This window comes from Taeniopygia guttata, chromosome 17, assembly GCF_048771995.1.
Source record: "Taeniopygia guttata chromosome 17, bTaeGut7.mat, whole genome shotgun sequence".
In the NCBI taxonomy this organism is placed as follows: domain Eukaryota; kingdom Metazoa; phylum Chordata; class Aves; order Passeriformes; family Estrildidae; genus Taeniopygia; species Taeniopygia guttata.
The window spans coordinates 11,242,886-11,259,409 of record NC_133042.1 but is presented as its reverse complement, the minus strand read 5'-3'; the positions used below and the strand labels follow the sequence as shown (position 1 = coordinate 11,259,409).

Sequence of the window (16,524 nt, the reverse complement as noted above, 5' to 3'; positions counted from 1 at the left end):
AATCTGCATTAGAACGCTTTAAGAGCTTTAATTTGGACGATTTGATCGCCCATTATTTCTGCTTTCGAGCTCTTGCCTGACAAAGCTGACCTAGGAAGTACTAAGAAAGGAGCCCCTCGGCGCTACACTGAGTGAGTGCGCTGGCTCTCGCCCGAGTCCCTGGGATGAGCATCCATCTCCGCATCCCTGAGCACGCCGTGACGAGAGCCTAAGGCAGGAAGTGCCCCCCGGCCCCGACATTTTGGGGCCGAAACCCGTGCAGTTCCCCACCCGCACTGCCGCTTGATCTAACAAAGCGGACCCGCGATCCTCGCGGTCTCCCCAGTTTCCCCTTAACCCCGGCACCAGCGCTGTTCCGCGGCCGCTCCTGGCTCCCCCGCGGCCGGGCGGGAAGGCTCCGCCGGAGCGCGGAGCTCCGCCCGGCGGCCCCGCTACCGCGGCGGCCCGGGGGCGGGGGCAGCCCGCCCGTCCAACCAGCGCCCGGCAGCTCGCCGCTGCTTTGCCTCTCTCCCCCTTTGCCGGCCAGGATAAGCCTGCCACAAAGAGCAGGGGTTCAAATGAGGCAGCTCCGGGCCGCCTGAAGGCACGGCCGGGAGCGCCGAGCGCCCCAACGGGAACGTAGCGCTTGGGACGCGGGGCGCAGCCGGGCTGACGAACCCAGAAGGGTCTTGAGCAAGAAAAAGGCAGAAGAGGAAAAGAATTGCGCCTCTCTCCCCGGTACGTCCCGTCTGGTCCCAGCACGGCACGCGCGGGCCGCCGAGGCGATGTCGCGGCGCTCGGGCGGCGGCGGCAGCTGCTGACGGAGCGGAGCGGAGCGGAGCGGAGCGGCCGGGAAGACGCGGTAAGCACGGGCACCGCCGGGGCTGCACGGAGCCACCGGCCAAGGCAAGCTTATCAGAGCAGGACTGCTCCCTGAGATAAAGCAGCAAGCCTGCTTTTTGACTTCAAAAGAACAAAAAACACCCCCGAGCCCAAACAAAAATCCGTCACATATTAACGTAAAAGCTATAAAGATAGCTGAGACATTATGTGCCAGGCAGCGAAAGCCTTAGTATTATTTTCAAGAATACGATTTTTGTTTTTAAAAAACCATATTTTTGCATGTAACTTTGATCTTCACACTTCCTTAAACTTTCCATCCAAGAATTTTTCTAGGACATACTATTTTCTGAAGGACTGTCTGTCTTAAAAATTATGAAACCTCCATTCAGTCTTTTTTACACTCATATCTGATTAGGGAGATACAAAACTTTCTGATACTTTAACAGTCTCTAAATATTTGAAGTAGTTCACAAAAACTTAATTTAAAAAAGAAACTAGCATTTATGAGTACATTCATGTAGGCATCAAAGTATTACATCATCTAACTGCTATTTTTCACGGGTAAAATGAGTCACATTTATTAAAATATGAATCTCTTTAAAGGCTGTTATGGACAATGTGCATGCACACATACGAGCACACACAGTATGAGCGCTTTCTGGTAGTGATTGGATTAAGTGAAAATAAGGTGAGGCCGCTGTTAAGGGAAGCAACAACAAAAGCAGTGCTTTCTTTCAGTAATTACATTCCACATCTATGACAGAACTTCAGTAAAGCACAGAGAACAATCCACAAACAACTGAAATTCTTGGTAATCAAGAAGAAAATTGTACTTCTTGTAACTAAAGTTTTTGCCAAAACTTCAGCAAAGTTACATGGCAACAAAAGATACATAAACTGCAGTTTCTTGCAGCAACTGATAGTATTTCAAAACAAAAGTTCTCCAAGATCTCATGAAGACACTCTGGTTCTGATATGTTGCTTAATCATCCATTCCCCTCATTAGAAAAAGTATTACCTTATAAGAAAACTGAAGAGTTTAAGAAACTGCTTAAGAAAACTAAACTGTTTGCTCAGTTTTAAATGGGCAGAAAATCTGACAAGAGAATGTATTCTAACACAAGTATCTTAAAGGAACTAATTGCTTAGTGCCAGTGTGGCACTTTTAACAATGGAAGTAACTAGTGGCAAAACCACAAAAGTGATCCCCTCTAAGTTTGGAGGTAAATTTTTCAATTCAGTTTAGCATCATGTTTTCATAACTAGCACTGCATGCTACTATGTGTCAGCCCTTCCCTATGTATTTACTTTAAAACTTAGAGCCCAACTTTGAATTTTTTTTTTCAATACATGTGGTCTACATATTACTGTGCTGTATTTTCACTGTGAATTGTTGTTTCCCTTTACAAAACAAAAACAACAAAAAAAAAGAAAAACACAAAAAATCACTATCTAGGTTTTTCACAGCAATACTTTTCATCTAAAAGTTACGACGTGAGTTTATTCTAAAAGAAATCCTGCAGCAGTGGAAGTCCCTCCTCTTAGAAAAAAGACTTTTGAGGGGTAAAAATTGACAGGATAAATTAACATAATTCCATGGAAGAAAACGTGTGAAGGAGTAAAAAACTGAGCATGAACTCTAAGACAAGGGATAGGGAGTAGGAAAGCAAGCAAATTCAAAAAATTCATGCTTGTCTGTCTTATCACAATGGTGTTGTGAAATCCAGATCATATTACTGGCTTGGTGCCTGGAACATGCCAGCTAACTGTAAGTCCACAAACATTGGCTATCAAAGGATTCTGTAGAAGCAAAAACCTAAGATTTGTTTTTTAAAAATGCGAAACCAAGCCTTCTGATCTTTTCATATCAGGATTTTGCATTTTCAACACCCTTGCTTCGTTTGCTTTTATAATGCAATAAAAATGTGAAACTGCACTAATATAAAAATACCTTTCATTATCAAAGACAAAAGTATTAAACAGTGAAGATGTGTTGCTAGCTGTTCATGTTTCTTCTTCAGAATGCACAGCTATCAAATTATGTCTGAATTCACAATAAAATGCAGCAGTTTATCTTCTAGAGAATAAATGCTGTCATAGCTAACACTATGCCTTCTGTGAACACGCGTTCCTTTATAAGCCTTAGTGCCTGAGGACTGCACAGAAGATGGTGTATCAGAGGTACAGAGGAAAAGACAGCCCATCAAAAGTACTCCTGGCCTCATTTTATTAAATATAACTAGCACAAAAAAGCTAATCAACAGTGGTTTAGCATAGTTGAATGAGCTCATTTGTATGTACGGTACAATTTTTTCTTCATGGTCAAAGCAACCGTTTCAGAAAATATGAGTGTTACATAAAAGTGTGTGTTATCCTTTTTATATGTGTCTTTTTCACCTATCTGGGTATTCGAAAAGGCTGATGTGTGAGAGTAATTGCAGTGCATTCAGTTCTGGCACACTGGACCTACATGAACTCTTAACAATCCACCCTCTCTAGGCTGTAAGCGCTTCCTCAGTCAGAGCAATTGGTAGAGATGGAAATAAATGCTGAGTGTTGGACCCTGCCTACCCACTCTTTAAGTAAATGGAAGTCATCTATTATAAAAAAACTCAATCCCCCCAAAAAGAAAAAAAACCCAAAACCACACACCACAAAAAGGAAACCTTACACAGAAAATGGAGTGAAATATTAAAAGAAATTAACCCCCACAATCCTGAAATTAACTTCTAAGGTATGTAATACTCTGGGAGTCTTTTTAGGGAGGCTGAGTGACAATGATTATTGTAAAAACAATAGTTGTTATCCCAAAGATACAATGACTTAAATGGAAAATCCTATTTTAGCTTAACAGCTTCTGAGCATTCTGCTTAAGAGTAAGTCACAAAGGAAACCTACTGCATCACCTTGTTTACGGTAATTATCATAGCTCAGTAAACTATTAATGCCGCCTTAGTTCCTCAGCTGCAGCATAAAAACCACGAAAAACCTTTTCTAACGTGTTAAAGTTTGCTGCTGTCTGCTTCATGTACCAGGTTCTCACTATCAGTTCCACAAACCAACAGGTAGTGTTTTTTCTTGTCTTTGCAGAACACTCAACTATACTGCAATCCAAATGGCTACTCAAGCCCCCAGAAATGCTCTTGTTATAACATCTGAGTTTTAGTACAGAAAATTGCCTTCTCTGTAAAGGAGTCTCCAAGGGTAGCGAAAGTGTCATGTATCATGTGTTTGAAAGCTGCCTGTCCAAGGATCAACGCATCATCATGTCACACCTATGTTTCTCTGCTTTGTTGCAGTTTACACAGAAATACAAGAGCAGCAGCAAGAAGCAATTCTATTACTTTTACCTACTGGGATCTGTTATGTTCCTTATCTGTAGAAATAAATAATAATAATGCAATTTAAGATACAGAACTTCTATTCTGGTATGAAATCCAGGCAATTACTTTCCCCATTTGTCTTAGTTAAGGTGTTCCACACAAGATTCACACAGATCATCATTTTGCTTTTGTACTTTTCCAAAATACTAGACTACAGGTAATGTCTTAAGTATCAAAACCTTTCCTCCTTAAACTGACATGTAATATTAAGCAACACATAATAAAGTTCAGTGCTCAGCCATCATCCAGTAGACTTCCTGCTCTACTTTTTGCAGGACACTGAAAAGCACAGGTATAAAAATAACACAGTATAAAATCCTAGACACAAAATGCCAATCACTCAGTGGCTGAAAGGCTCAACATTGCAAAACCACTTGAGATCCAGATGCAAGATTGTTGACACTATATACTCAGGCTTTCATATACACATTTCTTTCCAGAGTAATATGGCAAATGTCTCTTTTATGAACAAATTTCATTCAACAAAAAACAGCCATAGCATTAAAAAGCTACTGGCAGCATTTTCATGTAAGCTTAATGATTCTATGATTATTATCTTAAGTCATATTTTTCACCTGATGGAGATAGACCTTCACTTGTACACAGAATCCCACAGGCAAAATATTTCATAAAACCTGAAAAAGACAGTTAACCAGTCTCTTTAATAAAAACGAGATCCTCCTAGGCATGGCATCAAAACCAAAAAATAATGAAAAAAGGTGTACAGGTTGGATTATCCAATATTATGCAAATTGTAAGTAACTGAAACTTTTAACACACAAGCTGTATGCTTGTGTGTTAAAGTTTTGTCAGTATGCATGAGGATAAGAGACAGACAATGCTGTATTTTCAGCAACTAAGAAAATTTGCCCCAAACCTGCAAGCGTGCTTTTAGATTGAAAAGTCAACAGCTGCCCAAGTAGAATTTTGCACTGGGAACAAATATGGCCCTAGTAATATAGTTGCCACCTAGTCCACTGCAGAAGAGCTACTGGCAGAGGGCAAGGGGTAGGCAGCCAGAGAAACAGGAAGAACTGAGTGACCAGCAAGCAATGGCAGCAGTCAAGTACAAGGACTATCAGCAATTACTGGGCACAGGAGAAAACTGGAAGTTAATGTCCTGGACATCATGTATGATCTTCCTCTTACCTGGAAGGAATCCTAATGTCCTAAGAATCTGCTGTTCTGCTACTCAAAGAGGAAGGTATTAAAACAAGCATTAAAACCTTCCTTAAAATTGTTTCTCTGGCTTCCCTCCCCACTTTCTCCATTCCAGAAAGCTTTTTTGTCCCTGAAAGATTAATCATTGAGAGTTGCTCAAATGACCATGTTGTGATCTTCATTTTAATCCAACTGCAGAAAGGAATGCCATTTATTCATGTAGTCCTTCCCAATATACAACAAATAGGCCTCATTCTAAACACATTTTTTTTTAACCAAACAAGTACAAATAGTAAGAGACAAAATTATGATATACAGACTGCAGGAAGGAGGACAGCTGATGACAGTATGATTCTTGTTTCTGTTTGTACTGGGGCATTCTCTAACCAATGTCACTTTCCTTCCACTGATTCTTCTTATAAGAACATCTGTCTTGACAAGCAGGCAAGATCAGGACAGAGAAACGTTTCAGGACAGTGTAATTATGCTGATGTCATTCACTGGTGGCCTGCCATCTGCAACCACTGGTCAAACCCTAGAACAGGCTTCCTAGAGAGGGGTCACTCCCATGGTCAGGCAGTGGGACTAGATGATCATTAAGATGATATGTTATAACGAGGCTGATGAACTCTCGCCCATTATTTTCTTACACGGTTCTTAAAAAGAATCAGGAGAAAAATCTGTTACATGCTGCTCTTTCTTCAGCTCAGAAAAGTATGGGCATGCCAAAGCCATACTCAAAACAGAGATGCTGATATGGGATGCTGTAACAGACAGAAGTGAACTCTGAGGAAAAAAAGAGCTTCTTTTCAGTGGTCACAATAAGTAGCGGTTTAGAAGGGGGAAAAAAGGATATTAGAATTCCAACGGCAAAATAAAACTATTTTACACCTATATGCAAGAGACATTTGCAAAACCAGTCATCTGTGCAGGAACACGAGGCCAGGAAAACTGCCAGGTTTTCCAAATGTGACCTGCTGTGCAAATGCTGATTAGGCAAGTTAAAGCTGTCTGGGGTGAATTTATGTTCCTTGTTTTCCAGGACTCCAAATAGCATTGCTTTACTTACAGAAACCGTGTCAAACTCCAGATTATCATCTGACAAGTTTTCAAGATTTTTGAAAAGTTCTGTACAGCACAAGTCCTTTCTACTTGCAAAATAAGAAACTGAGGCAAAAGTATATAACCAAAAATTTTAAGAAGGATTAAGTCCTGGTTACTTTGTTTGAATCTTTTGCAGAAACATCTATGGTTTATTTCACAAAAAACAGAAAAATACAAATGACAACCATATCTCTTCTCAGTATGAATAATAAAGTATGCATATCAAGCATTATCTTGACATTAAAAAAAAAAAAATCTCTTAAAAGTCAGCAGCTGCCTAGAATCATAAAACAGTTCAGATTGGATGGGACCTTATCTTCGTCTTACAGAGCAAGTCTAGTTTCAACATTAGATCAGAGTGCTTATAGCCTTACCTAAAACAAAACTTAATGTATTTCCAGGAATGGAGATTCTACCACCTATTTGGGTGACTGCTTTAGTCCTCAGTCACCCTCACAATTAATTTTTTTAATAAAACCCAGTTTTTTCCTGAGGTAATTTGTATCCACCATATACTTTCACTGTGCACTTCCAAAAAGAATTTATCTTCTTTCCAAACACCCATTAAGTAGTTGAACATGTCCTTCTTTACCTTCTCACCTGGAGACTACACAAACTTCACTCTTCCTGCTGCTCTTCATTCATTATGTCTGCCAGCTCCAGTTAGCCATGCTGGGTGTACTCAGCTGGACTCACTCCAGTTTCTCACAGCTGTTACTATCACCATTTCATGTAACTTAAAAAAATTACTGTATCAAAGATGACCAAACAGTAAAGTGATAGAAACTTAAATACTGAATGATTATTCCATGAGAAATCTTTTACAAGCAAAGAAAAACACTATGGCAACACCACCTTGGTTAAAAAGTATCTGACTTTATACACTGAAAAAACTCCATACTGCATTTTTCATTAATTTTATTTAAGAAAACTAGGTTGCATATACACATGAGTATTAAAAATCAACAACAAAAAGGTTTTAGAAATACACAACATCAAAGTCCTGTTCAAGTAGCTGATAAGAAAGTGGTTTGTGACATGGGTATTTCTGGCAGCAGTGACAATGCAAAGCTGTTTCCAAGTCTACTGTTGCCTACAGAGTTCAAGTATTACCTTAATTTTTGAGAGATTATGAAGGCCTCAGCTGTCCACCTTGAATATGAATCTGCATGGAGAACTAAGTTGGGGCAATTTCACCAAAGGGCAACTGTTGCAGTATGCCAGTAGACACTACCAGCTGATTTAAATCACCATGCATTGTCACTGTCCACCATGCACATATGCAGCTATTTTTCCCCTTTCAAGAAAGGACTCTGAATTGAGATGACTAGGCTGAGGGTAGAGACAGTATCTCCAGTGAGAGTCACAGTAAATGTTTCAGTTTTAAATTCTACTAGTCCAAACATGTTTTACTGCCTATAACATCTGAGTAGTAGAGTTTTTAACTTACAGTTATTAAGGACCAATGTAAAATAAGTTTTTCCTTTTTTTTTAAGCAATGGAGATTCAATACTACTGAATAAAGTAAAATTGTTACATGTCACCTAAACTGTATCTCTTGCAATGTATATGCTGTTCTAAAATACTGCAAAGTAACAGTTTGATATTTTTAGAACTTTTAGCAGCATTAAAACATATATTGACTTACATTACATTTACATTTAAAGGTTGTATTTTTAACGGTAAGAAATGGAAAGTGTAATTCATATTTAAATGAAAACGCCAATCTTGGAAACTTTTGTGGTATTTGCCTGGAGGAAAGGACTCTTCAAATCCTTGTATTTACCGCTTACTTTCTTATGGTTCTTGGCAGGCTTTAGATGAACTAGCAACTAGTCACTACAGTTTTGACCATAGAAAAATACAACTACTCCCCATGATATCCCCTTTAGTCAACACAAGTTGATGCTGGACCTCATTTGTACACATAGTTACTATGTACTATTTTCTGAGTTTTAGAAGAGATGGTATTTTGTAAATCCACACTGTTTTCCTACTCATCACTGTTAAATTTATTTTATAACAGATTTTACGAAGTTCTTTGCAGAAGAATATTTGACTGGAACTAGAGGATCATGATGACAACAAGATTCATCTGTTTAATACTAGTAACTGTTGTGGGAGTTACTACAAGTGAAACACAGGAATTTGAAGGCAATGACAAGGAAAAAGCTCAAGAATTCATTTATATGAATAGATATAAGCGTTCCAGTGACACACAGGACAAATGCACTTACACCTTTATTGTACCTCAGCAGAGAGTGACAGGTGCCATTTGCGTTAATTCTAAGGAGCCTGAAGTTCTGCTTGAAAACAGGGTAAATAAACAAGAATTACAGCTACTTAACAATGAACTTCTTAAACAAAAGAGACAAATAGAAACTCTCCAGCAACTGGTAGAGGTGGATGGTGGAATTGTTAATGAAGTTAAACTCTTAAGAAAAGAGAGCAGAAATATGAATTCTCGTGTCACACAACTCTACATGCAGCTATTACATGAAATTATCCGAAAACGTGATAATGCCTTAGAACTTTCTCAACTTGAAAATAAAATTTTGAACCAAACTGCAGATATGTTGCAGCTTGCAAACAAATACAAAGACTTAGAGCACAAGTATCAGCATTTGATGTCAATTGCCAATAATCAGACAATAATAATTGCCCAGCTGGAAGAACATTGTCAAAGAATGCCATCCATAAAGCCACTGCCACAAACTCCACAACCACCAATTAAAGTGTACCAGCCTCCTACTTACAATCGCATTAATAATCAGATATCTACTAATGAGATTCAAAGTGATCAGAACTTAAAGGTTCTGCCACCTACCTTACCAACCATGCCTGCAGTTACTAGTATTCCAACTTCAACTGATAAACCATCTGGTAAGTAATATTATTGATACATTTACATTAGTTTATGATAATATGCAGTGGACAACATTTTAATTGTAGTATCAAAAATGCAGTCTGAATTTATTTAGCTAATGAACTTTACATACATGCTGTAGTAGAAACACAGAAAGAAAAAAAAAACACCTGTGAATGTCTAAGACACACAAAACCCACATATTTTTCTCATGTTACTTTGCTAAGACAAACCCATAATTTATATTACATATATGAGATAAAGGACTTTCAGAAAAATCTTACCATTCAAATAATCTAAATTTTATTTACCTTTGCTCAAGACTGAAATGCTACAATTCATGATATCTGAAGGAGTTTGACACTGTGTAAACATATGAAATTATTACAAGTTTTTTGATCTAGCATCTGATAATATGCCTGTGTAATTAAAAAAGGAGTAATTATCTGCTCTGTACGTTATATGGGGCACTTGTGCTCTAGACAGAAGCAAAAGGAAGCAAGTGGTGGTATAGTAATGGCATATTATACCCTTATTAAGAGTCTCAGGAGTTCTGCCACAAGCCTGATTTGATGATGTGAAATCACATTAGAGATCAACTGATCTATGTGATAACAAAATAACAGGTAAAGCACTCAGTTTCACCTACGGTCCTACATTTGGAAAAAAAAAAGCCAAACCCAAACTAGTTCAGGTATATGTTCCATACTGCTCTTCACTGTGTGGACAACACATACCTTCTTCAGAAAAAAGGTAGAGTCACAGATCTCTGAACTCAGAGATAAGTGAAATAGAGTAATGCACTCAATATATTTCATGGCTATTTGCAAAATATTCCAAAGGATATCAACAAACCTTTTAGGATTATCCAACAATGCAACTGCCACGTGTTAAAAACCAAACAACCCCTGTACTATTTCTCCATGGAAATACAACAAAAGAAACTTAAGCAAGTAAGCACTGAATCTCTTAAGCCTAAGTCTCTTAAATACTTCACTACAAAGCAGTATTTCCACAGAATGCCAAAGATAGTGCATCAAAGCTTGCATTGTGGCATGCAAAATCTCTGCCAGAAATTTCATGATTCTGATGTACTATGTAAGGAAAAATTCTCAGAAGAAAATTAGATCTACTACAACTCCTTTGGAGCAGTAAACCATGGCCTCTCTAATAATTACATTTTTACTTCGATCTCAAAGTAGGCTCAAGCTTGGAACAGTATTCCCCTACCTTTCTGGAACTGAAATACCTTTCCCCTTCATTCCCTTACACTCTTTGAACAAAAACTTGTTAATTGGTCCACATCCGCCTTGTGCTTTCAAGTCCTTACACTGGAGCTGAGGATTCACTATCAAACAGCAGAACAGAAAAGTTGCTTGTGGTGCACAGTACTTTTGCTGATCTATCCTCATACATTTTCCTGCTTTTGAAAAATAAAACGCTCGCTCATTCCAAACAAGTCTGCAACCCTGTAGAACTCCCCGATCTTCACCTGAGGAAGTGCTGTTTATCCAGCAATTTTTCACATTGACCTCCAGAGGTCCCTTTGGCAGTCTACAATTCTAAGATAGATTTCACACCTGTTTCTTCTCCCTGTATCACATCACTTAACAGAAAAAGAAGTTGCATGTTTCTTCTGCACAAATTGATTATTCTCTCATTTTCTCACTTGCAGCTTTTTATATGTTCAATCGAGTTTCCAATCACTGAAGTTAAGCTAATTAAGCTTTTATTTTCAGAGTATTCTCTTTCCCCTCACATTTCTTTTCAGTCAAGAAACATTTAATACCTTTTCTTCATCCTCCAGAATGTTCTCCATTCACAAACCACATCTCAAACCCCTCCTTAAAATTATTGCCATAAAAGATGCTTTAGTCAGATGTCTGGAGGCAACTAGAAAAAACCCATAAAGAGAAACCCATAAACAACATCCTACAAAAGAAACAAAACCCACCACTACAACTGCCCAGCCAGCAGGAAAAATCCACCCATACTTTATCAAGTCCTTTTCAGACTATGTGTTGAGTTCTCAACCTTATCCAAAGCTCCTGGCTGTACTACACACCTGATCACAGCCAATCTGTGTGATGAAAACAGGAGCAAAATATAAGAAAAATAGTAAATGTCTTTGGTTAATCTGTTGACAGTCTCTCTCAAAAATCTCTTAATCACTTTCAGAAAAAAGTAGTGTAGTACAGCACTGCTGCCATGTGCCTTAAAAGAAACCGCAAGATTAGAATGGTGTAAATGCTACATTGCATCCTGGTATATGTTTTTTTACAAAGACGAGGTCAAAGCTGTTTGGCTATTTTAGAACTTCTTCAATAATGACTTTCTTTTTTATTTTCAGTAAGTGCCACTACATACACATCGTGATAAAATAAACCAGAGCAATTTAAATTATTAGTGCTCATTAACATTTTTTCCCACCTCTCATAACGAGCCATGCAATGGTGTGATAAGAGCATGGCATCTATAACTTAGCTGCCAGAAATCTAAACAGTTAGCCCCAAAAGAAATGGAGAAGGGGCTTATAAGCACAGCTCCAAGTACAGTCTCTGATTATGACTCAGGCAACAAGAACACAACATCCACAGAACAAAGACTTGGCTTGCCTCTTTGTACACTGACTCGCTGATTAAAATAGCTAAAAATACCAAAACATCAGTGTTTTAATTTCCAAAACACTGAGATTATTTATATAAAACGAATTTATTTCTAACGCATTTGCTGAGTACTATTAGTAGTGTTGGACAATGAATTATAAAAAAACATAGGACTGAAATAATTTAAAACAGTAATTACTCTTGATAGCAGTATATGCTTCAGTAAAGCTCCTAGTCAGAAGATGTGACAATCCTTACTCCTTCAGTGGGCAGGGAGAAACAATCCAGGGGCTCAAATCTCTAATCCTGAGGATTCTTGTTGACTTCACTCTTCTGCTGAGGAAGCAAAGCAGCTGGGGGAGTCTATCTGCAGATATCAGCACAGACTATAAATAATTTATATCTCAGTTTATAAATAATTTATTTCTGAATATCTCAGCTACATTAAGAGAATCCATCTTGCCACTGGAGAAAATTTCTTGAAAAAACAGGAGTATAACGTATCTTCAAAAAGCATAAGCTCTTCATAGACTCTACTGAACTGAAGGAAAAAATGCATTCTCCTTCTGAAAACAAGAATGTGCTAACTGCAATTTCTGTGAATTCAAAGTATATTAGGAGTCCTCTCATTTATATGAAGTTTCTCTCACAAGCACCCTATGTTAAAAAAAAATCTTAATTTCTATGTTATGTTGTAATTTATTAAGGTGGCAGCAGTAAGACCTACAGTCTGAATTTATGTTGTTGCTTTCACTGCTAATGCCTGTGCCAGTGACATTTCTGAGAAATTCAGCTTTTTAGATCCCCAAAGACAGAATCAAGGTCAAAGTTACTGTTTTGCTTTCTAAAGGAAATTCTTATTTATCTATGGAGTCATTCATATTTAGTTTCTTCAAATATATAATTGATGGTGAAAGTACCGATACAGCTGCCTTAAAAGATTTTTTTTCCAAAATCTACCTTTACCAGTAACTCATTGTGAAATGTTCCAGAAATAAAGTTACAATAAATGAATCTGTTTGAAAACACTTGGTGGATACTCATTCTTTAATAAGAGGAAAAACAAATATACTATTCAGTGAAACCAAACTAATATAAAAAGCTACCAACTCAAATATTGCCCTGCACTAAAGAAACGCTCTTGGCAGTTTTACGCAGAGCCTTTCTATTTTGACACAGGGCCCTGGAGAGACTGTCTACAAGCATTAGAAGATGGCCATGACACAAGCTCCATCTACCTTGTAAAACCAGAAAACACAAACCAGCTTATGCAGGTCTGGTGTGACCAACGGCATGACCCCGGTGGCTGGACTGTCATTCAGAGACGGCTGGACGGCTCTGTAAACTTTTTCAGGAACTGGGAGACATACAAGGTTAGGACAAGACAGCCGATTAATGTTTTCTACCCTCTAGAACTTACTGATAAAGTTAATTTAAAGGGTGGTTTTAGAGTCTGGCCAAGAGCCTACTTGAAAAAGAACATTGTGTGTTTACCCTTCCAGAAGAGGAGTCTCTATAAAATAAGTTACTGCCGTTTTCTGCTTGAGAATACACTCAGATTTACCACTAACACAGATATTAACATGCTTCTCTTGCTTCCTTTACAGCAAGGATTTGGTAATATAGATGGAGAATATTGGCTTGGATTAGAAAACATTTATTGGCTAACAAATCAAGGCAACTACAAACTGCTCATAACAATGGAAGACTGGTCAGGTCGAAAAGTATTTGCTGAGTATGCCAGCTTCAGACTGGAGCCAGAGAGTGAGTACTACAAGCTGAGATTGGGACGCTACAACGGCAACGCGGGAGATTCTTTCACTTGGCACAACGGCAAACAGTTCACCACACTAGACCGGGACCACGATGTATATACAGGTAGGAGGTCCCTCTCAGCTGCCTTGCCATTTTTGCCTTTACATCCCCACCTCCCCCTTCTTTATCACTTTCTTTTGAAAACGGAAAAATACTCATGGTCATGCATAAAAAAAAGAAATTGTACTAACAAAGGGATTTGTCAATTAGTACCTTATGAAATACAAACTGATGTCTCAACCCTTACATATACTAAGAACAAAATTAAAAGTTTTTACACTAGACAAGGGTCTGTAAAATATGCTATGAAGGGTTATTTGAGGCAGTAACACCCACTGATTTTCAGGCAAGAGAAGTAACAAAAAGGATTCTATCTGTGGAACCTAACTACTTAGCTGGTTCCTGAAGAAGCCTGAGTTGACTTTGTACCACAGGATATCTACATGTTAAACATACAGTTACTAACAAAAGCCCAGAACAACCAACCAACAAAATTTTGTACTTCGCTTGCTTGCTTGAAGATTTTTCATGTACTTCTCAGCCTGAACTGGAGCTTTCTTTTACAGGTAACTGTGCTCATTACCAGAAAGGAGGATGGTGGTACAATGCATGTGCTCACTCAAATCTCAATGGAGTCTGGTATCGTGGAGGACACTACCGCAGTCGATATCAGGATGGTGTTTACTGGGCTGAATTTCGGGGAGGATCATATTCACTAAAGAAAGTTGTTATGATGATAAGACCTAACCCTAACACATTTCACTGAAATACTTCTTCTCTTGGTTTGCTTTCTTGTTCTAGAAATCATATAAAGCTATGGTTTTATTACCTGAATTTATCTTTTCAGAAATGAGGAATGTAAGATACTGTACATTTAATGGTAAGGTATGAGAGCTTGTATATTATATTTTCAAGAATCATCCCAGGAAAAAGAGCTGAAGAAAAGGAACTGTAATAACAGTTCCTATTGGTCCTATTGGAACTTGCAGTTTAGATGAAAACTGTAGATAAACTTCCTGGTTTTTATTCCCTGTAAATTAAGTCTGGATGATAAAAATATTGCCACCACATTTAAGTATTTTTGTATGTTATGTATAAATATTCTCAAATACAGGAAATATTACAAACTGTACAGCAAGAGTTTAATTATTATTATTGTTGTTATTATAAGCCATCATTTGACACAGGAATCATATCCTTTGAACTATGTAGCTGGTATATGTACATTAGTGTGATCATTATGTAATCTTTGTTAATTACCATGAATAAAGTTAGCACTATATAATTGTGTTTTGAGAGCAGATACTCAAACTGTTATTGTCCTGATAAATCTGGCCTTTTCCCTTCACTATTATTTAAATAATCTGGTACTATAAAAGTTCACTATTAATTCAAATATTTTAGATTAAAAACATGAATTATTTTCTTACCAAAATGAAGTAGCTACTTGCATATGGAAATGAATCCAGATTTATTATAGGTATTATGTGCTCTATAGCCAACATGTTATACTACACAACTGTTACAGTATTTTGTGCCTGACTTCAATGATTACCTTGTGTGTAGCCTCTATAATCAGAAATGACTGGATATAAATTAAAGGGTCTATCCAACTTTGCAGGCAAATGATGGATACCAGTTTATAAGCTATTTAATAGCCTTTAGATAAAAAATTATATAGAGAACTTATCAGTAGCAAAAAAGTTATTTTTAACATATTTGACAATTATTACTATCAAATTATTAAACAGATTTACTCATTTATATTTAGAGGTCAGTCACACTTATGAAATACAGACTGGCATAATTCAAATATTCTTCTGAAATAGGTTTCTATAACAGATTGCTAACACACCCATTACAATCAAACTACTACAAAAATACAAGTTAAAGAATGCATAAAAGAAGCAGAGTAAAAGCCTCCAGAAGCTCAATATATTTTTTGGTCAGCCTGTATGACACTGAGTGTTTGTGTGTGTGTGTTCCCTTAGTACCTCATCATATCTTTACCACAGTATGATGTGTATGTAGCGTGTGCTGTATATAACTAAAAGTAGGGTTTATAATATATTAGATTACCCCTGTAATATTGTAACCCTTAATAAAGTAACAAATGTTATTTTGACATGTTGAGATTTCATCTTGTTATAGTTCAGATTACTACACGATAGTCTGCCTCTGATTCAAACTCTGATATGCAACCACTGTTGATGAGTGTGAAGTATTGAAATATTGCAACATTAAAAAAAAAACAAACAAATTTCAGCTGAAAAAAATACACAATTTCCACACAGCTCAAGAAGGAAAAACTTTTTGTAGGTTATAGGAAACACCCACATTTTTCAAACAGTATTCAAGCTTTATCTTCCATGGGGTTATCTACTGAATTCTGGAAAAGATTTGTATTTTAGATTAGAAATATTAAATGCACCTACTGGCCCTAAAGCCTGGCTTTGGTGCTCTTAAAATTTGTAGCCTTAAGGCTATTTCATGCTTGGCTTGAGGACAGAATACAGAGAAGTTCAGGTATCCATTGTGCAGACCTCAAGAATGAGGCTTTCCCTAGAAAAGCTACTACAGCTGCTCTTCTGTAGCTGGAGATATGGCTGAAAATCCATCTTTATAGTATACACTCATAATAGGTTTTAAACCCATGCTCAAGCTTACAGTCTTTTGTTAAAATAATCGTATCTTTAAACATTTTTTACCTAAAAGGTGCATCATTTACCTAGATACTCATCCATGTAATTAAAAAGATAATGCACAG

The 16,524-nt window shown here is 37.6% G+C and overlaps 2 protein-coding genes across 10 annotated transcripts in view; one reads left to right on the top strand and one right to left on the bottom strand.

Moving 5' to 3' along the window:
• The window catches only part of RALGPS1 (Ral GEF with PH domain and SH3 binding motif 1), a 78,015-nt gene that overhangs the window by 43,659 nt on the left and 17,832 nt on the right, over positions 1–16,524 (bottom strand). The window lies entirely within an intron of this gene.
• Positions 258–15,882, top strand: ANGPTL2 (angiopoietin like 2). 3 transcript variants are annotated; one of them, XM_072936516.1, is made up of 5 exons: positions 258–717; positions 8,497–9,353; positions 13,122–13,315; positions 13,550–13,820; positions 14,324–15,882. In XM_072936516.1, exons 2-5 carry the CDS (start codon positions 8,546–8,548, stop codon positions 14,521–14,523), a joined length of 1,473 nt encoding a protein of 490 aa, XP_072792617.1. In that variant the 5' UTR covers positions 258–717; positions 8,497–8,545; the 3' UTR covers positions 14,524–15,882. The 3 variants fall into 3 exon arrangements, with proteins under 3 accessions (XP_072792617.1, XP_002194187.1, XP_041575569.1); XM_002194151.7 differs by having other exon boundaries at positions 258–841; XM_041719635.2 differs by lacking the exon at positions 258–717 and having other exon boundaries at positions 8,496–9,353.